The 26,715-nt window shown below is 34.0% G+C and overlaps 4 protein-coding genes and 1 non-coding gene across 6 annotated transcripts in view; 1 reads left to right on the forward strand and 4 right to left on the reverse strand.

Annotated features, from left to right (window-relative positions):
* The window catches only part of LOC129912241 (putative mediator of RNA polymerase II transcription subunit 26), a 55,829-nt gene extending 51,757 nt beyond the window's left edge, over positions 1–4,072 (reverse strand). Inside the window, exon 1 of the mRNA XM_055990392.1 lies at positions 3,744–4,072. The gene's annotated coding sequence lies outside the window, so the exon portion shown is untranslated. The remainder of the gene's footprint in view (positions 1–3,743) is intronic.
* Positions 4,073–11,895: 7,823 nt separating this feature from the next.
* LOC129909220 (splicing factor 3B subunit 3) lies at positions 11,896–20,462 on the reverse strand. 2 transcript variants are annotated; one of them, XR_008771425.1, is made up of 11 exons: positions 20,303–20,462; positions 19,781–20,041; positions 19,155–19,520; positions 16,520–16,994; positions 16,113–16,447; positions 15,204–15,511; positions 13,071–15,015; positions 12,831–12,888; positions 12,488–12,554; positions 12,148–12,212; positions 11,896–11,972 (listed from the first exon to the last, which is right to left on the reverse strand). XR_008771425.1 is itself a non-coding variant. In XM_055986255.1 (7 exons), the coding sequence occupies exons 2-7, from the start codon at positions 20,004–20,006 to the stop codon at positions 13,072–13,074; spliced, it is 3,654 nt and encodes a 1,217-aa protein (XP_055842230.1). In that variant the 5' UTR covers positions 20,007–20,041; positions 20,303–20,462; the 3' UTR covers positions 13,069–13,071. The 2 variants fall into 2 exon arrangements, 1 of the variants encoding a protein (XP_055842230.1); XM_055986255.1 differs by lacking the exons at positions 11,896–11,972; positions 12,148–12,212; positions 12,488–12,554; positions 12,831–12,888 and having other exon boundaries at positions 13,069–15,015.
* LOC129912841 (small nucleolar RNA Me28S-Gm3113) lies at positions 12,637–12,714 on the reverse strand. Its single transcript, XR_008771937.1, has one exon. It is a non-coding gene; the product is annotated as a small nucleolar RNA Me28S-Gm3113 (small nucleolar RNA).
* Positions 20,463–24,354: 3,892 nt separating the features above from the next.
* Positions 24,355–25,094, forward strand: LOC129911831 (nuclear receptor-binding factor 2). Its single transcript, XM_055989784.1, has 2 exons — positions 24,355–24,476; positions 24,545–25,094. The coding sequence occupies exons 1-2, from the start codon at positions 24,453–24,455 to the stop codon at positions 25,055–25,057; spliced, it is 537 nt and encodes a 178-aa protein (XP_055845759.1). The 5' UTR covers positions 24,355–24,452; the 3' UTR covers positions 25,058–25,094.
* On the reverse strand, positions 25,061–25,858 carry LOC129911830 (protein DPCD). The gene has a single exon (XM_055989783.1). It carries the CDS (start codon positions 25,740–25,742, stop codon positions 25,113–25,115), a length of 630 nt encoding a protein of 209 aa, XP_055845758.1. The 5' UTR covers positions 25,743–25,858; the 3' UTR covers positions 25,061–25,112.
* Positions 25,859–26,715: the final 857 nt, after the last annotated feature.

Raw genomic sequence — 26,715 nt, forward strand, 5'->3', positions numbered from 1 at the left:
GTTGTTATTAATGGAAATTTTTTTTGTTTTCTGTATTTATACATTTTCGACACTTCAACAATAAAGGATTATAATAATAAATAAAAGAAATCATTTGTTTCTATGTATGTATGTACATATTAAGGTTTTCCCATGGATGTCATAGTCAGAACTATACCAAATTGAAATGGGACCACACTGAAAATACATATATACAAAAAAAATCATTGAAATCGGTTCACACAGTCGGAAGTTCTTCTTTTTCGAAGTCGGTTAAAAAGCTTCTAAAGCAGAATAAATTTTAACCTACTTTATTTAACACGCAAGTGTCAAAATTTAACCAAGGCCTTGTATACATAAACTATTATTATATATGTAGTTTATATATAGTTTATACAGTGGCGACAAAATAAATAGCACATGTACCCTAAAATTTCTAAAATGAAAGTTTTTCGCACTTTTTTAACTTAAAAGAGCTGTTTTATTAATGAGGAAGTAAGAACACAGATATATTTGATTTATTAAAAAAGAAATTAAGTACATTGAATTCTTTAACAAAAAATAACAACAAAATCATTAATACAGCTCAAGTTTTTTTATGACAAAATAAATAGCACACTTCATAAAAACAAAAACACATTAACAAAAATTTTAAAACAGTTAAAAGAAAATAACTAGTATTTGGTTGGGGGCTGGCTTGGCAATTCCATAACACCGATTTTTTGGACGGATAGCAATTGTTTCACAGACTTAGTCTTATGTTTTGGATCGTTATCCTGTAGAAATGTCCACTTTAAAGGCATTTCCTTCTCAGTAAAAGGTAGAATAGTGTCCCTTAGGATTTCCTTGTACTTAAGGTGGTCCATAATACTCCCTATCCGATGAATTGACCCCACACCATGCCAAGAAAAACATCCCCAAACAAGAATACTAGCCCCACCATCCTTAACAGTCTTTTTTTATACTGGGGGTCACATTTCAACGCGCGGGGAATTTCCTATTTGGGGCATTTGGAAATGTCCCCTATGGGGAATTATTAAAAATATAGACTTTTAAAAATTTTAACGCAATTCACATACATACGGATGAACGGTTGTGTCAAGAATTTGTTTTAGCGCTGGATTGTTATTTTTGAAGTTTGCTTGGGTAAGTGGACATCTTTGGAGGATGTGATCCACGATGAGAGTTTCGTTGCAGCTGGAGCATAATAGTGCGAGTTCTCTTTTGTATATAGGTATGCACTTTATTAAAAAGTGCGTGTCCAAGCCTTAAATCGGAGGAGTTGTACCGTATGCAGTCTATTCACCTATTCATTGTAGACTACTTTACCTGAGGTCATTTGGTGCTGTCTCAGAAATGATGTAGTTTTTCCAAATTTTTACGAAATTATGAATTATTTAAGGTATATTAGAAAGTTTGTATGTCTCTTTTGATGCATTTTTACTTTACTTACTTACTAAAAGAACAGGATTAAGCTAACCAACGAAACTCTTCATCTTCTGCGATCAGTCATTGCCTACAGCTTTCCGGTATGGTACACCTCTTGAAGAAAGCCATGAAGGAACTAAAAATGTTCGCTACAAAAATACTGAGGATGTGCGGACACCGAGAAAACAGTTAATTTTTACTCCGACTGGGTGTCGGGCATACTAATGTGGCAAAACGCCAACCCAACATGAGCATGATTTTATGAATTATTAAAAATCAATAGTATGTTTAAAAGTTTTTAACTTATCTCGTTTCTTTAATTATCTCAATCTAGTGTTTGGGACTAATAGGGCCCAATCTTATTGTGCGGAAAATCTTTTATTATTAGAAATACGTTAATTTTAAGTCAATTGTGAATAGCAAGTTCAATGAACATTGAAACAAAAAAAAAATTAAAATTCACATATACCTTTTGTTACATGCAAAATTTCAACACCTCGGTGTGTGAGTTCTGGTTTATAAAATTATAGATGTTAATACATTAGGTAAGAAAATTCTTGACAAATAACTTATACCTTCATGTTTCTGTAATTTATATGTACTTTTTTTTACTGTGTGATCTTATTTTAATCAAACTGTGTACCTATCACAATTGCACTCTTGCTCAAATAAATTATACCTTTTTTTCTATTTTAATAAGGCATGACTTGGTCAAAAGAGTTTTTAAAGTTATGAACTCATACCTCTTTTCGGTAAAGGTATGTAATATATGGGTATAAACCTAAGTAACTTAAATTATGCATATATTCATCTTCAATACACCTACCTACAACATGTAGATTAGGAAAACTTTGAAACCGCAAATAATTTTTTTAATTATTGAAAACCATACGCATCAGACAAGTGAGTCATCCTATATGTAAAACATCAATCAAGTACAGCAAATGTTCTGTCCTTTGGTTCTAGATAAGGTGGGTAGAATGTATTCAGTTTTCTTACTAACTTTCTTTCGTTTGCACACCTAGACTACAAGTTTAGTGGATCACACCTAAGAGGACATAGGTTTCAACTATACCAACTTTTCCTATGACAAAAAAAATAATATAAAACTTAATATCTACTTAGAGACACCTTATTATTATAGACTAAAAATAATAAAAATTAGTCCTAAAAAATGGAAATGCAAGATTTAATTTGACTAAAATAACTCGGACCGTCTGAAACTCAAAAAAAAAAAAATAATAATAAAACATCAGCTTTTTGACTAGGTACCTACATATGTATATCTCGAAGTTTGATCTATTTCTGTTTAACACAAGTTTCAAGTTTTTTTTTATTTTTTTATTTCGTTAAAAATTGTTTGCCCATTTCAATGGCTGTAAATAAAATTCTAATAAAATTTTGTGTCGTCTTATCACAAAAATTGCCAACAAGTCAACGTCAAGTCGAAAAGCAAATTACTCGAGCGAACAGCAGAGGAGTCATGGCTGTGGGAAGAGGAGCACACTATCTATCATACACCCTCATAATCATCATGACCCAATCCAAAACTAATCATATGGCTTGAATCATTGCACTTTTTCCATTTTTCGAATGGAAAAGTACTAAACAATTTTTATTAACCAACTAAAAATGTGCAACACTCCTATTTTTTATTGGGAGTAACTTCAAATCAAAATGAAACAGGCATTTGATTTTGTGTAAGAAATTAAAATAAAAAAAAACCAGCCAGCACTCGCAGCCAGCAATGAAAAAAAAAAACCCAACAGTGGCCGGCACAACAACAACTCTACTCTACCAGTCTCTCTATAAAATTCCATTACACGTTTCTTTCTCGGCGACGACGTTTTTGTCCCCCGTGTCCGTCTTTTCGTTTCTTTCGCAGCACCAGCAAGCTCCTCGCATTATATTTAGACAAATAATATGAAGAAAAAATAAAATAAGTGGAATTCAAACCCGCGACACTTAATTTTCTGAAACATAGCCACCAAGAACGGGAAGTAAGGAATTTTTAGAGAAGAAAAAAAAAGTACATTAAATGCCGATTTGGCCATAAGAAGACCTCAGGCGACGTGTCCCAAGGTGAAGAAGAATTTGGGTTTCTGTGGTTCTATCCGGATACTTAATTCTTACTCCAGATTTTTTTTTTAACTAGTGTAAAAAATAAAATATTGTGCAAAATATAATTTCATTGGAGCACATTTTCCAATGAATTTCATCAGGAGAATTTTATTAATAGAAATACATCTTTTTTGGAACAAACATAATTAATTACACACCGGAATAAATAATTTGTTAATAATTTTTCAGTCTAAAATCTCAGCTTTAGCACTTACCGATTCGATGGGATCCATGACATTAGGCGTTCATCATTTTTTCAATTTCTTTTTTTTTCGTTTTTTCTTTTTTTTTTTTTTTGATTTACAAGAATTCCATGCTCTGGTTGCGAAACAATGAAAAGATTATTTATTTTCAAAGTTTAGCTATATTTTCTTTGCCTGTGGAAAATTCTTGTAATTTGTTTTCTATTGGCAAAGGTTTTTCAATTATTTTTATTTTATCTTGTGAAATAAACTAGAAAATAATTTATATTTTTTATGTTTCACAAATTCACGTTGCGACCAACTTCGCACCCGGACATACTTTTCGGTTCGGCGAAGTTAATGTTAGACAAGGATAACCAAGGTCTATTCAAGCTTTAATGCATGGAGATGAAAAGAGATGGCATGTGTTACAATTAAAGATGGCGGCGTGGTGTGGTCCGTGGTGAATTTACTGGAAAGTTGTATAAGTGATGCCAGAAGTCAATTTTTTTAGCCGGAAGTGGCGTTTGTCTACCCACGTTTTAAAAATATTTTTTTTTAAGTAGATGATACTGATGTGGTTCAAAAATCTTATACAAAAATGTTCAATATTGGAGGTGGTAGTTTACTCATGAGTAGATCGCTGCTACCACAATTAACACATGATCTTCTACTCGACTAGATAGGAATGTGTAGTTGTCGTACTAGATTTCTACTCCCGAGTAAACTACCAACTCCAAAGGAACGCGGCTGTTTTTGTATGAACAAAACCCCCATTCTATTGGAGGTCGTAGTTTACTCGTGAGTAGAAAGAAATCTAGTACAACAACTACACATTCCTGTCTCCTCGAGTAGAAGATCATGTGTTAATGTTAGTAGTAGATCTACTCATGAGTAAACTACCACCTCCAATTCAAAGGAGCTAAGATTTCACACGTGAACGTCGACATTCCAAAGTTAGCCCCGTTCCACTGGAGGTGGTAGTTTATTCATGAGTATAGAAATAGTACTTCAATTAACACATGATCTTCTACTCGAGGAGATAGGAATGTGTAGTGCCAGATTTCTTCTCACGAGTAAGCTTCCAACTCCAATAGAACAGGGCTCCAGGATAGGGCTGTTAAAGCTAAGGTATGCAGATCGAGATAAATTTTAGCTTCCCTACAAAATTCACTTAAAAATTTGTTTAAGAATTTCAGCCGAATTGTGCGCAGATTTAGCTAAAAAAAATAACTCATTCGTTTCCAAGCAGAGATGGCAGAGTAGATTACGTCAGGTAATCTACTCGGTTAACTACGCGTAGTTAATCGAATAAACTACTCGCTTGATTTGTTTCATGTACTACCTACATTTGCTACGTGCAATAACTACATAAAAAACGTTATATTTCAAAAATATTAAAAAATAAATAGCTGTGTTTTCGTGAGAATTTGGTTTCGTAAAGTAAAACCTTTTCAAAGAAACCTCCCCAAAAGTCCATCTGGTTTCAAATATTCTATTCAAATTTACACTATCACAGCTATGTATTTCGATTTGAATAAGACTTTGACAATTTGGTGGTAAAATTGGCATTTCAAACTACATTTTGCGTCTAGCGCTACGTCTCACAGTGGGGAACCTTATATGGGAGAGTGGAAAAAACTCCGTTAAATCTAAACTACTGGACCGTTTTTGATGAAATTTTCAGGAATGATAGGAAATATGAAGATACATCAACACCAGTAATTTCCGCCCACTGCCCCGCCCACTAAAGTGAAAAATGGCTATTTAAGTTGAAAAAAGTTGAAAACTAGTACTTTTGTATGAAATTTAACGAAGACAACGTGACTTGCAGTAACCAAAATATACTTTTCTGAAGGTTTTCGATGTTTTGAACTCGTCATAAAAAATTAATCAGCTCCTGTTTTTGAAATATTAACGTTAGAAAATGCAAAAAAAGTTTTTTTTCTACTATTTCGGACCTTATTCTTTAATATAAGTAAAATTGTCTGAACATATTTACTAACGGTTTATATAATAACTGATTTCCTTCTTTCAAGACCTGTTTAAATCTTTTCGATATCTTTTTTACTGCCTGAGATATCTTGAGTTGTTTGGCATGGTATATCTACCATATAAATTATACCGTCATTATCTCCTTTATGATATATGAAGCCGAACCCACTAACTACATTTTAAGATATCTCGGGAAATAAAAAAGATATCGAATAGATTTAAACAAGTCTTGAAAGAAGGAAAATAGTTCTAATAGAAACCGTTATTCACGTTGTATGGGGAACTGGAAAAAACTCAATTAAATCTTAACCACTGAACCGATTTAAATGAATTTTCAGGCAAGATTATTAAAAGCAAGGGGAACCAACTCCAGAAATTACCGCCCACTGCCACGCCTACCAAAAAGAGAAAATAGATTTGAACCCTAATTATGTTTTTTTTTTCATAAATCCAACTTTAAAAAAGGTATACACAATAGTGTTGAAAATTATTCAAATTTATTTTGAAATTTATTTGTTAATTTGTTGCTTGTTGGAATATCTGAAAAAAAAAAAATAAATAAATGGTATTCCCTTTTTTATTGAATTGAAATCTTTAAGTATCTCTTATTGAATATTTGTGGCCCTCAAAAGGGCCTTTTGGAATATATCTAAATTTTTGTACTGACTGGAAAAAGTCGTCATTACAGCAACATCGCTTTTTGGATTTTGGTTCAGGGCGTAAATACGATATCAAAGGATCAGATGAAATCAAAAACATGTGCATGACATCTTCATTTGTAGCAATTCGCGATGTTTTCCTGCTATTATTCGATCGATACATCCGATAATCTTTGTTCCTGCTCTCCTGAGCTTCTTCCGATAAGGAACCGATGGGAAGTGCGCATGATTCTATTATATCCTTGCCGTGCATAAGAATCTTATGCACGCTTGCTGGTAAATAGTACCAAGGGTACAACTCAATAGCCATTTTTTAGTCATATCTTTATATTAGTTTTTTGTGCTCTGAGGGCCATTTCCTGAAACGAAACTTAAATAATTTAAGTTGCACATAAGCTCCTATTCTCTACTTTTTCCTCTGCGTAAACTGCCACATAAGAGTTTATTTAGAACATAAATGCTTAAGTTTCAGGAAACGGCTGTGAATCTAATATTCCCCAAGTAACAATTTAGCTTTCATAAGGGTCAATGCAAGCTATTTTTTGACTTTTTTAAGAAGAAGGACAAGTCTTATGCAAATCATTTTGGCGCAGATTACCGAATTTCCCCAAGACCTTCCTCCACAGGCAATCCACAAGCTAATAGCTTGTGACGAACAGCGTAAAACGACCTTATGCAGGCCTTTTTACAAAACAATGAAACATTTTAGGGAAACTATAGCTTCGCTAAGGAAACTATCATTTGCATTGGATGTTATAATAAGGCCTTATGGAGGTTGTTATAAGATGTTGAATTTATGAATAAAAAAAAAGATTTTATTGATTTTTTTTTCTTGTAATTTTTTTCTATTTTGTTTTTTCTTCTTTTTTGGCACATTTTTTTTTTTAATTTCACAAATGGCCCCGCCAGGAATCGATCCCACGTACCTCTGCATACCAAGCCAGCACCTTACCAGTAGACCATACTCGAATATTAAAGATGAGTGGCAAAAAGGGAGCTAATTGAAACCTCACATATAAATGCAATGTTTTTTTTCTAAAGTGTTACAAACATTGCATATCTGCAGGATAAAAGCTTTGCATACTTATTGGTGAAAAACATTGCATACTTGAGAGATGAAAACATTGCATACTTACAAGAACCTCTTGGAACAGGTCTTATGAAAGCCTTCTGTCACTTGAAAATAGAAAACTTCTTTAAAACGGTTCAAACAGGTCTTCTTTAACTTATATTTACAAGGCTTCTTCTAAACACTTCCAGATGGCCTTAAGGAGACCTCCTTTGTTTCCAAAATGGATGATTTGCGTAAGTAAGCCTTAAACTAAACTTATACAAACTATAGCTTGCCGAATCGAAGAAAATGCAAGTAAAATTGTTACTTGGGTCGTACCCCAGAAAATTTTAAATAAATTGCACAAAACGTTAAAAACCGTCCATTTTTTATGTATTTTTCGATATTTTTTTTTATATGTAGGTATTTTCAAACTAACGTTAGATTTGAATTCATCGGATAAAAATACATATTAAAACACATGATTTTTAAAAAAATCTTTCCATTTTTTATTACAATCTGCTTTTTTAGAAAATACGTTTTTTCACATTTGCTTAGCTTCAAATTGCTCTAAAAAGTTTATTAGGACGAACTAGGATGAGATTTTTGGTGCCAAATGTTGCTGAGATTCAACACTTTCATATGATATGAGTCCGCCCACAGAGGGAAACAGAGGAAGTAGTTAAAACAATCTTTGAACTCAAAATTCCGGAAAATTATAAGTATTCTTAAAATGAAAAATCGAAAAAAAAATTTTTCCGCTAAACTTGTAACTGATATTGTTAAACAGTTTATTTTTAATATATTTACAAAAATTTAACTGATTTTATACCATTTAAAAAATACTCATATTTACATCAGTTTTCATAATTTTTCAACTTTGAATACAAATTTCTAAATCTAGAAATTTTTTTTGAAAGAAATGCTTTCACATCTTGATTCTACAACATAATAACTGTAAGAAAAACATCCAACATATACAAAAATCCAGCTTTCACACCAATGAGTTTTTTCCACTTTTTTCCCACTGTGCGTCTGCTACATTTAATTACGTTAACTACATTAAACTACGTTAACTACCTCATTTATGTAGTAGACGTAACAAATGTAGGAAATCAAAAAAAATCCAATTTTTGCCATCTCTGTTTCCAAGTATACATTTTGTATCTGTCACAATTTAAAGGATGAAAAATAAGCCAAGAAAAACGGAGAAAAGAAATGTCAGCTAAAATTTAGAGTGATCTGCGTTGCTAGGCTTAAAGCTTAATTATAGCCCTGTTCCTTTGGGAGGTGGCAAAGTACTACTAGTAGTTTACTAGCAATTTTCAATGGAACGCACTTTCAACTAATTCAATACAAATCGTATCTATTCGGGAGGAAGTACATGAGTAGTTCTAGTAGTTAATGTACTAGATCATGTACTACTTCAATGGAACGGGACTTTTTAGGCTTTAAATACTACTACGCAGATCAAATTTTAGTCTCCGTTTTTCTTGGCTTATTTATGATTAGCGAGTTGAATATTCGACTCAAGTCGAACGAGATTAATGACAAACTCTTATTACGTTCTATTCCGATTAAAAAATTAAGACAATCGCATCGTAATGCAGCTTAAATTAAGAAAATGATGTACTTAGTCATTTTTAAGTCGACGAATCGCTAATTAGAGACCCAAAAACTGATTCGTAACAAGCCGCGTAAAAAACCGCGTTTTTGGCTTGGTGTGAAAAGGCTATAAGCTAGAACTTTGATTCACTAAATTTTGTTTAGCGATTCGCAAGTCAAAATTTACTGGGGTATAGAAGATAGTATTATAAATGCCGTTTAAAACTTAATCTAAAGAAATAAGTTATTCTTGAAAATATATTAAAAAGAAATATGCAATTCTTTAAAAGGTTGTAGTTTTTCAAAGCCAAATTAAAGTGATTTTGCGATTCCACTTTAACCGAATAGCGGAGTGGAGCTGATATTCAAGATAAGGAACAGTGGCCTGATTATGGAATATGAAGTCGGTAGTTTTAGGAAAATTAAGAAAAAAGTTCCCTGCAAAAAATTATCCCAATTTCGAAGATACTTCGCTATCGCAAATGGAAAAAATTCCGGGGAATTTTTTTTTCGCAGTAACGTTGTTTCCCACAGTCAAAAGGCAAGATGGTCCCTTTGCTACGCATTCGCCAGTTTCACCTGGAAATTTTTGAACCCGAAATATTTTTGTTCACTCGTTATTTTAAAAGCAATTGCGACTTTTTTCCGGTGGGAATTAGCTTGATTTAAGTTATCCTTGATTTAAGTGAAAAAAAAGAGCTTTTGATTACCTCATATACATATTACGTGAAAAAGTTCAAAATATGAAAATATTTGAACAAATTTTCGCCCGGAACTTAAAATAGGGGAAAGTGAAATTCAATTTTTCCGGGTGGAATTTTGTTCACGTGAAACGGTAATGATTTTTTCGACTGTTTCTTTTGATTTTACAGCTATTTTGGTTAGCTTTCATTTTTTGTATTACTTTTTGGATTGGCAATGGTCTTAAATTGTTTTATCATTAAGAAAATTAAGGGGGGAAAACCCTCTGGAATTTTTTTATTTTTGCATTATCAATTTTTTGCCTAAAAAATAATTTATCAACCGAAGAAACTGTTTTAGTGGTCTTAGCCTTAAATGAAGCCTCAAAAGTTCCCAGGTAGTCCTGAAACCCATGCGTTCCGAGCCTACCACAGTACTAAAATGAAAACTTTAAACGAATTTTTCTCGATACTCGTTTTTTTTTCGCGCCGTGCAACGTAACTCAAAAACTAATGAAGCTATCGACTTCAAATAAAAAGCAAATTGCTCGTTAACTAACCTAACCGAACCTAAAAGTTCAATATAATTTTCACAATAAATATTTTTTTTAACAATTTGTTTATAAGAAAACATTGTTTTTTAGTTTTTTTTTGGTCTCTAATTTTTATTTTACACTTTTTTTTGCTAAATTTAGGTTCATGCAATGCGTATATATTGATATAACCAAAGGAAAAAATATATGAATTAAATTTTAAAAAATTGTATTCAAATCTTTAAAATAGCTACATACAAGTTATAGCATAAAAGAATTAATTAAAATATATATAAATTTGTGTAAAAAAATCAAATTTTAAATTGTTGTGATTGTTTGTTAAATTGTTTGTGTATTGATGTATTGTTAGGTGTGTGGAATTGCAGCTATTTTTCCAATACGGTCTCAGAAGGGTATCTACCTTTTTTTTCTTTTTAAATTCATCTGTTCTAAAGTCTGTTATGTCGTCTGTAGATTTTTTTCTCTTTTTAGTCGGTCTGTCTGTAATTTATAATTGCGACTGGTGCCTCTGTAAAATGACGAGTGTTTCCGTTTATTTTTCAATTCCCTACCACTTCGTGCAATCTGGTGTTTAACCTAATAGCAGGTTAGCCGAGAAATCAAAAATAAACATCCACAAGAATACGATTTCCATGTCTATTTCTTACGCCTCACGATTGATCTAGCTGGGCCTGATTCAATGGAAAGTCGCCAGAAATAAACACTTCCACCATATTCCGCTCTCTGCTAGCGATAGCCTTCACACTACCTCACGAAATTTTCTGGTGCTAGACCTGTAAAATTGGACAGCCGTCCTCAGAATATCGCTTACCAGAAAGCATGAACGATTCCTTATTTTGTGTTCTTAGGGATAGATATAAAAAAATTAAAAAATGATAAAAAAAAAACCCAGATCATTGCAAGTCCAAGGGGATGACCTTCATAGTAAAAATCATCTCCTTGAAGTAGCAATAAATCTTTTAGCCGTTCGAACGAGCCCCACGTATATTTTAATGGAAAAAAATGTCTCTTTTGATTATAAATAATTTACAGGAGCTGGGCATTGCACGGCGCAAATGCGAGGCATCAACTTTAAACAGTTGTAGAGCCGCCATTTTGTTTTTTTATTACTTCAAAAAAATTGTGCTAAGACTTCATGATGTTAATAATATCATGTATTTTTCCAAATTTGAATTAATGCTTTCAGTTTTCCAAAAGAAATTCTTGAAAAACCCGTCGTCCAGAGGGATTTCCCCCTTAAATAAAGAAATGTTAATGGATCCATTCCCATATTTCATAAGCGGTTCATGCCGCGACTATCGTTTCTGTTACGGTTTTTTGCCTTGGTTTCGTAATTCATAATTCTCGCCATGAAAAAAAATAATCACAATCGTATTGACATTTGCAGTTTCTTTGGTTTCTGGCTTTTCGTAGCATATACGAGAACGGAACTCATATTAAACGGCCTTTCTGTGAGGCAAATTAATTCTATGAAAAATCATATTTTCGATTCGATTCTCTGCAAAATATTTAAAGTTCCACATTGAATATTTGATATTTGCTGCAGAGCAGAAAATGGCAAACATTTTTATGTGCTGCAGATTATCAGTTTAAAATCCCATAAAGTAAAAAAAATAAATTTTTGTTTTGAATAATTTTTTTATTTTTAAATGTTTTTTGTTTTTAAATTAGTTACAAATAACTTATTACTATTTTCAATACAGTCCATTGCGATAATCCTGAAAAAGAAAAAAAAATTTAATTATATACGCATTTACATACAAAAATATTACTTTAAAAAAACTGAAATCTCAGTTAAAAAATTTAAATCATTAAAATTCATAAGTCTAACATATTTTAATCTCATCATAGTAAATTAAATGATTTAGTAGATTAACATTGACATATGCTTACCTCTTGAATAAATAAAATGATTCCACACAAAGCATAAATGCAACATCTACTGCCAATTTAATGCCCTGTAAGCAAAAATAAGAAATTCTTTTTTTAATACAAAATGTTTCTAGTCGTTCTCAATAAAAATTAATAGAGACTTAAAATTCAGTAAATTAATTTACACTAATCATAGCAAATCATAGGTGTCCCAAGGTAAATGCTATATCATCACAAAAAATTCAATCACCAATTTCCCACAGTTCTTTTATGCTATGAACGACTAACTTTAGACGAAAAAAAAAAAATGTTCTGCGAAACCGGTGATTGTAAATTAAGAAGAAAATAAAATACAACTCACCTTAACTTATAGAAAAACTAAATATTAGTCCAGTCAAAAGTGCAACATCTACTGAAAATTTAATTCCCTGTAAGCAAAAAATAAATAAATTCTTTTATTAATACAAAATATTTTCAGATATTTTGAATAGAAATCTATAAAAGCTTTTAATTCAGTAAATAAATTTACACTAATCATAGGCTATCATAGGTGTCCCAAGGTAAATGCTATTTCATCACAAAAAAATTCAAACACCATTTTCCCAGTACATTTACGTCAAAGAATTCATTCATGCTAATAACGACAATAAATGTACTGCGAAACTGGGAATAGTAGGTAAATTAAAAAAAATAATTCTACGCACCTTTTGTTCTATTCCTTGTTTTATTAATCAAACCAACGCCTAATTTTGCATATTTTGCCTGAAAATATTAATAAAAAAGACGGTTAAACTAAAGCTTATCGATTGAAACTTAATTTTGGTTTTATGTTTATTTTTCAGTAGTTTTTTTGTAATCACAATGATTGTCATAGTCTAACATATGAAATTATTGAATCATCAAAAAAAAAGTGAAAATTAAATAAAAATCTAAAGTAAACCCACCTTAAAATGCATAACGCGTTCGTATATCTTCTAACTTTTTACAAATTTGATTTGGTGTGCGATACATATCACCAGCTATGCTCTTTTGTTTCGCTGGATCAATGGACAAATACTGTTCGCATAAATCTCCATCAAGAACATTCTTTACCGGATAATATGCACTTCTATAGCTTAAATGATCTCTGCCACACAGTGGCGGATTCTCATTTCTCATATGCATTTCCAGATGCTGGAAAAAGTCAAAATCTTCTCGACTGGTAAACGGTACAAGCACTCCAACAGTTCCACTTAAAGTAGAGTAGATAAGAGATTCAGATCCCCCAGGAATTAGAGTGGCTTTCTGAAGTGACATGATGATTTCACCAATATGGAATGTCGAAATATTTTCCGCTTTTTGTGATGCACCACTCAAAAGACCTCGATCCCATAGAGATTTTGTTCCGGTTGGATCTTCATCGACATCGTCAGTTACAGAATGTGGTAGCCGTAAAATGGAGACATTACCAAACTTATCAGCAGTCGCGATAGTATCGTAGTCCAATAGTGTAGTGGCAGTTATCCATCGAGGATGTGTATCATCGGCAAAAATGATCAACTGATTTTCAGCTCGCTTGTAACGTACAAAGAATACAGATTCTTGAACATCGGATACATAAATACGATGACCCATGGCTTGAACATTGACAATTTGATAAGGAATGTGTTTGTTTTCACACTTTCTCAAGAGCTTCTTCTTTCCCAAGTCATATATTCTTAAGATACGACCAATTCCAGCCAACAAGCGTCCCTGAAAACCACAAAGTGCTCCGGGAATCTCATCACATTCTGTTCGATGTAAGAATTCCAACAGTGAACAGGTTGGATCTATGCGATACACATCAATAGCTCCTCCATTGGAGATTCTGGGATTAAGTTGAAGATCTTTGGCAACTCCTACAACAAGATAATACCGACCATCAGCTGCAGCTGCGAATTTCATAACAGCCATAGACATTATAGCATCATTTTGGGTCAGAGGTATTTTGAATGTTGTTTGTCCATGAATTGGGTCTACAACACGTATTTGAGAGGCCCACAAACCTAAACCAGCTTTTGGTGAAGAGAATGTATCTTCCGGTAATACCTCGTTAATAAAAGCATCAGCCATTTCATTTGCCAATTCTTGTTCATCTTCTCCAGCAGCTGTACGCATTTCTTCAGCCATCTGATTTTTGCGGGCATTTTTCATTTCTTCCGTATATGCGTTGTGATCAGTTTCGGCGATTATCATACGGCCAGTGTCTTGATGGGTGCAGAAAATACGTGGCGTATACTCCAATGGATACGAAACTTGATTAAATACTGTGCCTAGTTTTTCCAATGCTAAGATACGCAATGTGTTTGTGGAAATAGCTACAATACCCTCATTACATTGTTCACTCGAAAAGCCAGACGCATACTCCAGCGTCTCATACGATAAAGGTGTTAAATGGAAACGGTTTTGGTAGTAGTACGAAAGCCATGTTCGACTCGACATTGCCAATACTGCTTCGGCTCCTTGCATTTTAATTCGAAATAGCTTTACCGGTCGTGAACCCAAATATCTTGTTCGGGTATCTGCTAAGTCTCCTGACACTGGATCAAGAACAGTTCGCAAAAGTACTCCGTTACTTAATCCGATATTAAGATATATCGTTCCCTTGCCTTGAGCTTGACCCTCTTCATTCAACTCACCATGGCCCATTTCTACCAAACACAAGGACTCTGCTGGTGATGGCAAGGCCTGCATTGAACAAGGTGACAAACAATCGTTTGGATCGAGTGATATAATTCGGACAGTATTGTCGGCTAAGCCAACAGCCAAGAACCATGATCGTTGTTCTCCTTCCGGGACCGTACCTAGCGCCATACACATAATTTCAGCTGGCATTTCTGACCGCTCTGTGTATTCATTCAGTTCACCAGACTACAAATATAAAAAAAAATAAAAATCTATTAAAAAGAATTCGATACTCTCAGTTTTATTTATGACTTTAATGTATTTACTCAGCACTGCAGGACACAAAGTGTCGCAACATGGTTATTCTTTTGGTGTTTTTGTCATCAGAGAAGTTTTTTTTTTTTGTTTTAGAAAAAGATTTATATTTAACTCACCTCATCCATTTCAAAATAGACAAGCTCTCGTCCGGACAATGCAATCACAACCTGCCTCTGGTTGACAGCGCACTTGGAAATCGACTTCTTTCCCGGCGCTTTCCACTCATTTACACGCTTATCGGCACGAATGTGACGAATACCATCAGGGTAGACTTGCACCAAAGCATCATCTCCCAATGAGGAGCAACTAAGTGTCGGTGTTGTACCCAAGAACCCACTGTCCGTGACTTCTTCAACCGTTTCGCCGATACTTAGTACCAGCGTGGCATTAACGAACGAGACGATGATATAAGCATCAAAATCATCTGCAATAGATATCAAAAATATAAAGATGAAGTTTATTAAAGGTCCTAGAGTTTGACCATATTGTATTTGTAAATCAATAATAATTTGGCATGGGATCAGTTAACCAAAGTTTAATCAAAGAAATTCAACTGAAACACGGTATAGATCATCATTTCAAATGCCATTTTTTGTCTAAATCTTAAAACTAAAGCAATTCAATCTCCGACTATGGAAAGAAGTCTGGAAATTGAAATTACATAAATCGGCGGCTTGTTTCGATAGAGTATAGTATCTGTTCTCAAATCAAACACCAACCGATGAGACAGATTGGATGTGTATTTTAAGAGTTGCCTTACCTATTACACAATTGTAATATATTTTTTTAAATATACGTGTTTATCCAGACAAATACCAAACACAATTGTCATTTGGCCAGTTGTTTAACCGCCTGAAATAGAAAAGAACTGGTGTTTGATAGATGTTCTTTTTGATATCAGGTTCACCAGTTGATGATTAAAACTGTTTTTTTTTTGTCTGCTTATTTTTTTTTATGTTAATGAATCTACGCATTTATCATGCAACATTGTGATTTCTGAATGAAAACAAATTTAAATAACTAACCGTCTATGCGTTTTTTTACTGTCCATACAGCATTCGGGTTGCCGGGCAATTCAGATACAGCCATCTCGGAAACTTCTAGACCATGACGAAGTACACGAATTGAAGAACGTGGCCCTCTGCCGCAAAGCAAATACATTTGGGGTGTGTCTTCATTTGCCAAATCAGCCACTTGAGATGTGATGATTGGAGCAAACGATGGCATTTCATCGACCATAACCAGATTTTTCAATGGGCGTGGTGCAAAGAAGAAAGTTTCACCTTCTTCAAGTGGCATAGCTGAACTGAATTCAGGTTCATCATCATCGTCACCCAAATGAGCAATTTGATACAAGTAGCTGTTGGTAAAAAAATTCATAATTTTTGAGTTAATAAAAATAAAAGAATTGAAAATGAAAATTTAAACTTACTGGTTGCCAAATTCAGATGCAACAAACAAAAACCCAGTTTTGAGAACACACATCGATGTTGCCGGTGGCACAGTATCGAAATATTTTAATTTAATTTCGGATACAGCATCATCGTCAGTTTCGAGTGTAACTTTAAAGATGTCCCCTTGTTCGGTTTGTACGAGGAAAAAGTACATACTTTTTGTTCTGTGGGTTGCCGAACAAATGAAAATCATTCCACGTTCGGGATCATCCAAATCGTTTCTCCGACGAGGAATTGGACAACGGATATCGTGCATATCGCCATAGATTTTATATGTCAAGTAGTTTTCAGAGCAAATCAATACTCCGGATGGTCCATCACTTCCCCCAGGAACCGAGATCAAGAAATTGGCGTGTTCTTCGAGGGGTTCAGAACGCTTTCGAACCACATGATTCAATCCTAAATCTAATTCGTAAAAAGTAAGTGTCTGCTGAGTTTTTTGAGCAGCTTCACCTATAAATATTAAGAAAGACAAATAATGTTAGGAAAAATGTATTTGTTTGAGGAGCTAATCAAATAAATTTAAATGAGTGATAAATTGTACATTCGCTTTTTGAAGTGATAACCAATAATTTATAGTCACACCAAATGGAACCGGAACGGAATCATTCTAGCACTATGCTTATTCAATGAGAAGAAGTAATGCCCCACACTGGACTATCTGCAATGTGCTATTTGGTAACGATTTGAGTACATTTAATCAGTTTCAACATCAGTTTCGACCCAAAGTTCTCATTTGGTTTTAAATGGTTGTCGAATTAAATGGTACGCTCATTTTTAAAGAAAAACACGCGTTTGTCACGAATTGACACAAACCGGTTCCGAATTAAAATTTTGAAAGCTCTGTTGGAACAGTTTAGTAGGTAGTTAGATTAAATAAAAAAATTTGAAACCTATTAACTTTTTAAAACTTCAACTAATTATGCTACGCTTGACATATGAAATCAAAGCAATGAACTTTGAATAGGCAAAACAAAAAATGGGATTTTTCAAGTAAAATATGTATACTAGTTTAAAAAATTATTATTTTCTAGGTAATAATTGTTGGCTTCTCATCAGTGAAGTGTTGACCAAAATTTTATAGTCACACCAATGGTTTAGAAGTCAAATTCATCTAGCACTTTTCCAAGCCGATGTGAGGAAGTAATACCCCACACAGGATTGTCTATAAAGTGCAAAAATTTAATAATAGATACATATTTCACTTGAGCTATTTTCGACTAATAATAAAAAAAAAACAATCAAGAAGACTATGTAGAAAAGTAAATTCCTAACCAATTTTGTAATTCATGTTTTATAGGTAGTTTCATAAAGAATTTTTTGTATTCGGTAGCTTTCGCACAGCGATGTTCGTTTATGGTGAAACATGAAGACAAATCAAATAATATTGAAGGTTTCTAATAATAACTTACTAGGTAATAATTGTTGGCCTCGCATCAGTGAAGTGTTGACCAAAATTTTATAGTCACACCAATGGTTTAGAAGTCAAATTTATCTAGCACTTTGCCAAGCCGATGTGAGGAAAAAATACCCCACACAGGATTGTCTATAAAGTGCAATAAATTAATAACAGATACATATGTACTTGCCTAAACTTTTTTTGCAAAACTAGAAAACTCTTCTCGTGAGAACTTCGCAGTTCTCTCCGGTATTCGCCCTTCTTTCTTAAAAGTTGCGGCATGATAATTGATTTACTAAAATATCAATTTTAGCTTCCATAGCCAGTCGTTTTTGTGTCGTTTTAATACAAATTAATACAATAGGGGTGATTGCTAGGGTCTTGTATACCTTGGCAATCACCCCTATTACGGTTGTCGTTTGTACTAAAACGATTCATTTCAGAAGCCAAAATTGAGGCTTAATTAAAGCAATTATAGTGTCAAAGAAAATGGGCGAAAAACAGAGGAAACTACGAGGTTAAATTTCTTATTTAACACAAATTATTGTAGCTTTTATTTTATTTCCATAACAAGGACACAATAAAAATCTGTCGTTACAATCGAGTATTGGCATCATCTAATTTGGTCCCTTCGAAGATTTTCAATGGAGAACGCTCGAAAAAAGTTAGGTACTACCACTGCTCTATTGTATTGAACAAAAAAAGTTCTTTCCTATCTTTCTATTCGTTCTAACTAGTGCCGTGCAGTATGCATTTAAAAAGACCTTAGGTCTTACAGGCATATAATTAAAAATTATTAAAAAAAGAGAAAATTTATTGTAAAAAAGAGTTAACTCAATTGTACCAAGTTATGTGCTGGCACCCCTATCTTCTATCGTTTCGAAACTAAATGGCTTGAGAGCATTTTAATATAAACGAAATGATTCGTTTCTTCTGTTCTTGAAAATTATGAACTTTAATATTCCATCCGGTGTCCCTTATCTAAACAATTTAATAAATTTAATTAATTAAACGAGTTATCTTATTCTTCTGTATCTATAATATCAAAAAGATGTTTCGAACCGAAATACCTTCTTCAATACCTACTAATTTTCTTTCTTTGACTTGGCGCATTTTTCAACAAACTAGCCGCCATTTTACATTTCAGAAACTTCCAAAAATGGCCACGCTTCATACCAATATTTTATTTTAATAATTTTTCAATTTTAACTTACCACTTGGATCATTGTCGGCTTCCTCGTAATCAATTTCCAAACAAGCAAACATTGGATTTTCAAATCCAGTATCCACGCCAACCATATGATAAGTCAATGTATTGGACTTGTGGGCTTCCAGTGGTGATGAAATAGTCAATCGTGCTTCAGCATCTCGATTGAGAATGTAAGCAAGTTTTTGTTTCTCAACAGCACCAATCATAATAGCGCGACCCCTGGGATCAATTGAAAAATATTGACCTGGGACGATGCGACGACATCCTGACTTGCCAAATGTCTCTTGATGGACCTTCTCAAGGAAATTCTTAGTAGGATTATATTCTAGAATGACAATACGTCCCGAATCTGATCCAACTACAATGTAATCTTCAGGGGGAAACAAAATTGAAGAGATTAAAAAATAATTCCTACGAGAATTTCAATACAAAAAAAATTAAGGAAGCGCTAATATTTCTCCATGTTTCAGTTCGATATGAAATAATTGATTCACATCGAATGCGACGCAGAGAACTTATTGCTCTCGCACATAGACCGGAAGTCATATCAGATTATCTCATAGAATGAGAATTCCAATATTTTTAAGTGCTTCCGACAAAAAAAAAATACTTTTCATAAATAAATCCTACCTTTAGTTCCGCCTGTTAAACGGAAAGACATTAAAGCCCGAATACATCCAAAGACCTCAGTGGTCAAGAGCGTGTGAACTTTTCCGGTGGTTGAATCTGGACGTAGTAATTCCAAACTTTTCCCACGTGAAACGATAATTTCTTGGACCTTTGTCCCGGAAAAACTTCCATGGATAGCATGGGTTATGCCTGTGGCACGTTGTAAGGTAAGATTATACAAATACATATTGATTTCTTTTGGGGGTACACTTACGTCATTTTCTAGAATATCAGGGAAATTATAAAATTAGACTAAAATTATACAGAATTTTTTTTTAGAATTTTGTTCTGTCTACGATTCCATGTGCACAGTGAGAGAAATCAGTGTGTCCAAACGATGCTAATTCAACAGAAAATTTTTTATTGCACAGAAAAAATTGCGACCAAAGCACAGACATTTCTGTGACTCTGGAGATACGTTGTGCGGAAAATATTGATTAAAGTACAGAATCAATATTTGGATCTACAAGAATGTAAGCTTACCTTTATATTTAATTTACACTCTCAAAAGATGAATGCAGATTATTTTTTTCTATGAATCTATTAACTTGGTGATATCATTTAAAACTTTCGAGGAAATAAATAAGACCATCAACGAACGTCCGACCCCCGAGCCGGTTGAAATAGAAATGACAGATTGAATTGCAAAAATGGACGAAGAGGAAGTTCATTTCAACTGAGCACACCGAGTGAAGTTGGATGTGATTTGGGAAATAAATTGGGCTCAAACGAATGCGTTCAGGAATTAATGTACGCAAGTCGTGTTTACACTGTCACACTTGAATGTTTTGGAATGCTTTGGAATCATGGTATAAAAAGAGAAGGTATGATCATTAGAAAAAACTCAGTATCGAGAACTGTCAAAACTTATGGCTGCTTAAGGTTTTGACAGCCCAGCCCATTGAAATTGTTGTTGTGAACAAATTTGTCTTAGAAATTGTTGTTGCTTTTGACTTTGCCAAATGCCAAACGTCAAAACCTTATTACCCCATTTTGTAAGATGGCGGCTCTAATGATCATACCTTGTCTTTTTATACCATGCTTTGGAATGATTTCAGAAGATAAGTGCCAGTTGTACAAACGTGGATCAGCCTTGGTTCAGGAATTTAACCCATCGATTTCGGTGGATTAGCTGCGGGTCAACTTCGGTTCAAGAATGAATGTTTTAGGCTTAAGGCTTGACCATACCCGAAAAGGTATGTATGAACCAAATTCCAAATTATAACGTCAACGTTGTGGTGTGGATTTTGTTCATACATTTACCCGTACCGCTACTGCATACCTTCCGGTGTATTCAAGCCTTTAAAGGCTTGGCCACACCGGAGGGTACGTGGTAGAGGTACAGGTAACGGTACGGGTATTTGTATGGAAAAAATTCCAAACTGACACATCAACGTTCGGGTGTGGAATTTTTTTAATACAAATATCGTTGCCGCTACCCGGGTAGAGGTAACGGTACTTGTATGAAAAAAATTCCAAACTGACATATCAACGTTCAGATGTGGAATTTTTTTCATACAAATATCGTTACCGCTACCCGTACCTCTACCGCATACCCTCCGGTGTGGCCAAGCCTTTATAGGCTTGGCCACATCGGAGGGTACGCGGTAGCGGTACGGGTAGCGGCAACGATATTTGTATTAAAAAAATTCCACACCCGAACGTTGATGTGTCAGTTTGGAATTTTTTCCATACAAGTACCCGTACCGTTACCCGTACCTCTACCGCGTACCCTCCGGTGTGGCCAAGCCTTAAGGCTTGGCCACACCGAAGGGTACATGCGGTAGCGGTACGGGTAATTGTATGAAAAAAATTCCAAACTGACACATCAACGTTCAGGTATGGAATATTTTCATACAATTACCCGTACCGCTACCGTATGTACCCTTCGGTGTGGCCAAGCCTTTATAGCTTGGGCAGACGGACATGCGGTAGCGGTACGGGTAATCTGGCAGACGACAACTATTTAATTCTTATAATAGGGGTATTCACGATCTGGTGCAACAGGCCTAGTAAAAATGTAAAATTTTATTTTTTTACAATAGATCGTGAACGCCTTTCTTCTTAGCGACAACCATTATAAACAGAATAAAAAAGACAAACTGTTTATCATGGGCGACGCGACGGTGAGCTGCCATCTGTCAAAAATAATTTTACTCGATTGTATTTTTATTTTGCAATAGGGTTAGGGTATAGCAAAAGTGCAAGACCATTGTAAAATTTCAATCCATATAGGGGTATTCACTATCTGGTGCAACAGGCCTAGTAAAAATGTAAAATATTATTTTTTTACAATAGATCGTGAACGCCCCTTTTTTTATCTATAGTACCTAAATATTGAAGCATGAATGAAAATGATGTTTTTTTTTTAACAGGGTTGTTCCTCCACTGTTGCTTCTTCTTTTTTTCCATTTTTTATAATTTAATTCTTTGTTTTGTCGGGTTAATTAATTTTTACAAATTATTTTACATCAAAAGAAACTAAATTACGGGACATGAGTACCGACAAGCCGACAACCATAATTAACAGAATAAAAAAGACAAACTGTTTATCATGGGCGACGCGACGACGGTGAGCTGCCAACTGTCAAAAATAATTTTACTCTATTGTATTTTTATTTTGCAATAGGTCTAGAGTATAGCAAAAGTGCAAGACCATTGTAAAATTTCAATCCATATATTTTGTTGTTGTAGTGTTGTAAGATTTTACACTTTTGCACTTTTGCAATGATACAAGACCAGTTGCATCGGATCGTGAATACCCTTTATATTTTGTTGTTGTAGTGTTGTAAGATTTTACACTTTTGCACTTTTCAATAGGGGTATTCACGATCCGATGCAACTGGTCTAGTATCATTGCAAAAGTGTAAAATCTTGCAACACTAAAACAACAAAATATATGGATTGAAATTTTACAATGGTCTTGCATTTTTGCTATACCCTAACCCTATTGCAAAATAAAAATACAATGGTGTAAAATTTTTTTGACAGATGGCAGCTCGCCGTCGCGTGTCGCCCATGATGAATAGTTTATCTTTTATTATTCTTATTCTTTTTTTATTTTGTTTCTTTTGATGTAATTTGTGAAAATAAATTAATAGCCTGTTTTCACTACAGCCCAAATGAGGTAATTTAGCAAATTACCAAAAAAGTGTTTTCACTACAAATTACCTCATTTCGAATGACAAGAAGTGTCAACACTGAAATGACTGAAAGAAATTTGTTTGACACAAAAAATAAAAAAAATAAAACAAACTGAAAATTTTTCAAAATACCTATATATATAATAATTTCGGAATTATAAGGTTTATTTTTAACTTTTATTTACCGACGCGACACAAAATAACACAATTTAATTTTAACCGCTATGTGCTATGTATTTTTTTTATTTTTTTTAGTTTGACGTTTTGTAAAAATTCATAATTGTGACCTATTCACAATGAAATTTTATGAGCGTTCAGGTGATTTGACTTAATTTCCCAGCTAATTTCGTTGAAATGAGATGATAATTATCTCATTTCAAATTTGAAATTTGTATGGGAAATCATCTCATTTCGAACCTCATTTGGCAAATTTGATCGAAATCATCTCATTTGCTCTAGTGAAAACAGGCTATAACCCGAACACAACAAAGAATGAAATTATAAAAAAATTGAAAAAAAGAAGAAGCATCGGCGGAAAGACAACTCCGTAAAAAAAAAGAGTGAAGCTGACATAAATCATATCATGGATTCCATTCACTATTTACTATAGATAAGAAGAGGTGCGTTCACGATCTATTGTAAAAAAATAAAATTTTACACTTTTACTAGGCCTGTTGCACCAGATCGTGAATACCCCTAATGATACTAGACTAGTTGCATCGGATCGTGAATACCCCTAATGTTTATTTTTAAGGGCCAGTTGTACAAACGTGGTTCAGCCTCGGATCAGGAATTTAACTCGCCGATTTCGGCGGATTAGCAGTGGATCAACTTTGGTTCAAGGATGGATCTATTTCAACCTATATGGACCTAGAACCAGTGCTAAAAATCAATTTTACCACCGAATTCAGAAGATAAAAGTTGCTGAACCACGGATTAAATATTTGTACAACTGGTCCTAAGAAACAAGAAATGTATTTACGTTACTGGAATTTTAATAAATATATATCTATCTATCTAATTGTATGACAAAATTTCCAAACTGGAACATCAATTTTTTTTTCATTTAAAGGCTTGGCCACACTGGAGGGTATGCGGTAGCGGTACGGGTAGCGGTGAGGGTACTTGTATGAAAAAAATTCCAAACTGACACATCAACGTTTAGGTGTGGAATTTTTTTAGTACAAATATCGTTACCGCTACCCGTACCGCTACCGCATACCCTCCGGTGTGGCCAAGCCTTAAGTACACATACCGCTACCCGCATACCTTCCTGGTGTGGTCAAGCCCTTATGTTGTTGCTGTCCTTGCTTCCGCTGCAACCGACTTATTGTGTTTCCTGCTTTATTTTTGTATGACAATTAAGTTTTAGTACTTCCCAAACTGTAAGCTCTGACGTTTAATTTGACAGAAATAGGAAATTTTTATTTTTCAAAAACAAAATTGTACTTTGTTTATCCAAACAAATTTAATTTTTCAAAAACAAAACAATGGAAAGCGCTCCTCTCAATTTGGTAAATATATTAAAAATGATTTAAGTGATACTACTTTAATTTTGTGAAATTAAAACTCTTGATAATAGGCACATTTCCACGAAAGGCGTGCAGACAAATACCTAAAACGCAATCGCTATGATGAAGCTATCAAAGCAATGGAAACTGCTCTCGCTTACATCGAAGATGCTTACAAAATAATTTCAATTCCAAAAGCCATCGAAGTTCTCGATGCCGAGAAATGGAATTGCTCACGAAAACTAAAACAAATCAATATTCGTCAGTCCCAGTACGAAGTTCCCAAGATTCCAACCATAGCTCCTCAACCAAGTGAACTACAGCAGTCCGAGACGCGACAGAATGACTTGACACAAGCTAGCGGTGTGTCCATACATCAGGCTATTGAAAGCTTTGATGCCAAGTACACATCCTCGACTTTGGAAAGTTTATATGAAATGAAACAAGATTCGGAAAAAAGTGAAAGAAATAGCACATCCAACGAAGAATCGAAAAATTGGATGGCAGAGTTGGAGTGCAAAGACTTCCCCTGTCTCGCTCCTTTGGAGCTTCCAGCTTTTGACTTAGGATTTGATACGCATTAAAAATTGATTGAAAAATAAATTTATCTTTATTATTCTATTAAGTTTTGTTTTAATTCTATTTAGCCAAAAGTCCCTGCAACATTTCTTCCATATCAGTTTCGGTCTCAACATCCTTAAGAATCAACAGAACCTGTGCCTCCATTTCGCACAAGAGCTGTGGCTTTTTGTACGTGATTATCAACGTGTTGTACTGATGGTGGATTGAAATGTTGTCTTGTTCAGGTAGCAGACTGCATCTCTCAAGTTCGGGAACTTCAATAGTTTTGTAGTACTTTTTGTTTGTTGTGCGAACTATTATTGCCCTTTTTGTTTCGTCAGCTGTAACTTGATACGTTTCGATTGGGTGTGGCAAATTTCGGATCCTCCATTCAATATTGTGTTTGGTGACACGTTTTGATAGAATTGGTTCGGTTTCACTCTGGCGCACAATAAAACCTTCATCGGGATTTTCTGTATTGAGTTTTAGGTTAGGCACTTCACCGAGTTCAAGCTCCCAATCGGCTTCACCCATGAGATTTTTTGATTTTTTCCATGCTCTTTTCTGAATAACTCCTGTATCTAGGCTGTATTCTTCAGCCATTTGGCGACCATCGACGAATTTGTAAAATACTTTGCGTACTCTGCCGCTGATCATGGAATTTTTTTCTGCATCGCGTATATCTTTTAACCAGTTGGTGTAAGACATTTTTATTTAATTAAAGATTTGTTTTTTTATATTTTTGGAAAAAAAAACACTTCTTTTATTATTGATCAAGCAACAAGCCTTCTGTTCGAAATTTTGTTGGATTTTGTTTATTATTTTTTTTGACCACGAGAAGTTTCCAGTTTCATTGGAAGTTCCAGTGGAATTTCCAGCTGTCAAATTATATGTGGAACCTGGAAGTTGTGGAATCTATTGTTTTACTATAAGGTGGAAACACAAAATATTTAGCGTTCGATATTTTAGTTTTGCGATTTTCAACAAATTGATTTAAGGGCCTAACGACATTGGTCACTTTTTGAAAAAATAGAAATGTAAAAACATTTTTTTTCTCACTTGCGTAGTTTTTGGTGGAAATCAGTGTAGAAATAGTTTTTAAACCAAATTTTAATCTTAAGTTGATGGAGAGGGATCGCAACTATGTTTCCACCTACGCTATATCCTTAGAGGATATAATAGGTGTGTTTTTTATTACAACCGGTCTTAACTGGATAAAAAAAACGCAGTCTGGGCTAAGCAATTTACATGTTAAATACAACAACACCTTAGCCCCTTGGGCTTAGTTGTTTAGCCCGGAGATTTCTCTGGGCTTAACTTTTTGAAGAGTTTTAAATCTGTGCTACCAAACTATTTTTTTCATAAATTGTTTAGAATTTGTTTAAAAACGTGAAAACTCACGTTTGGAAGGACAAAATGTATTAAAATAGTTTTGCTAGCATACATTTTTGTATCTCTTTGTAAAACATACATGAAAAATACAAGAAAATGACGAAAGCGAAAAATATGACAACTCTAAATTTTTGTTGTGTCTGCTGTTTTCGGAACATTCAATATACAGTGCTGCCAAGATTTCAGGTTAAGCCCCGAGGCGTTTTTTTTGTCCAGTTAAGACCGGTGGTAATAAAAAACACACCTAATATATGGAGTGCTTGTGCTGATAGTACCGTGAAGCTTTTAT

The sequence above is a fragment of the Episyrphus balteatus genome, chromosome 2 (assembly GCF_945859705.1).
Source record: "Episyrphus balteatus chromosome 2, idEpiBalt1.1, whole genome shotgun sequence".
Lineage (NCBI taxonomy): Eukaryota > Metazoa > Arthropoda > Insecta > Diptera > Syrphidae > Episyrphus > Episyrphus balteatus.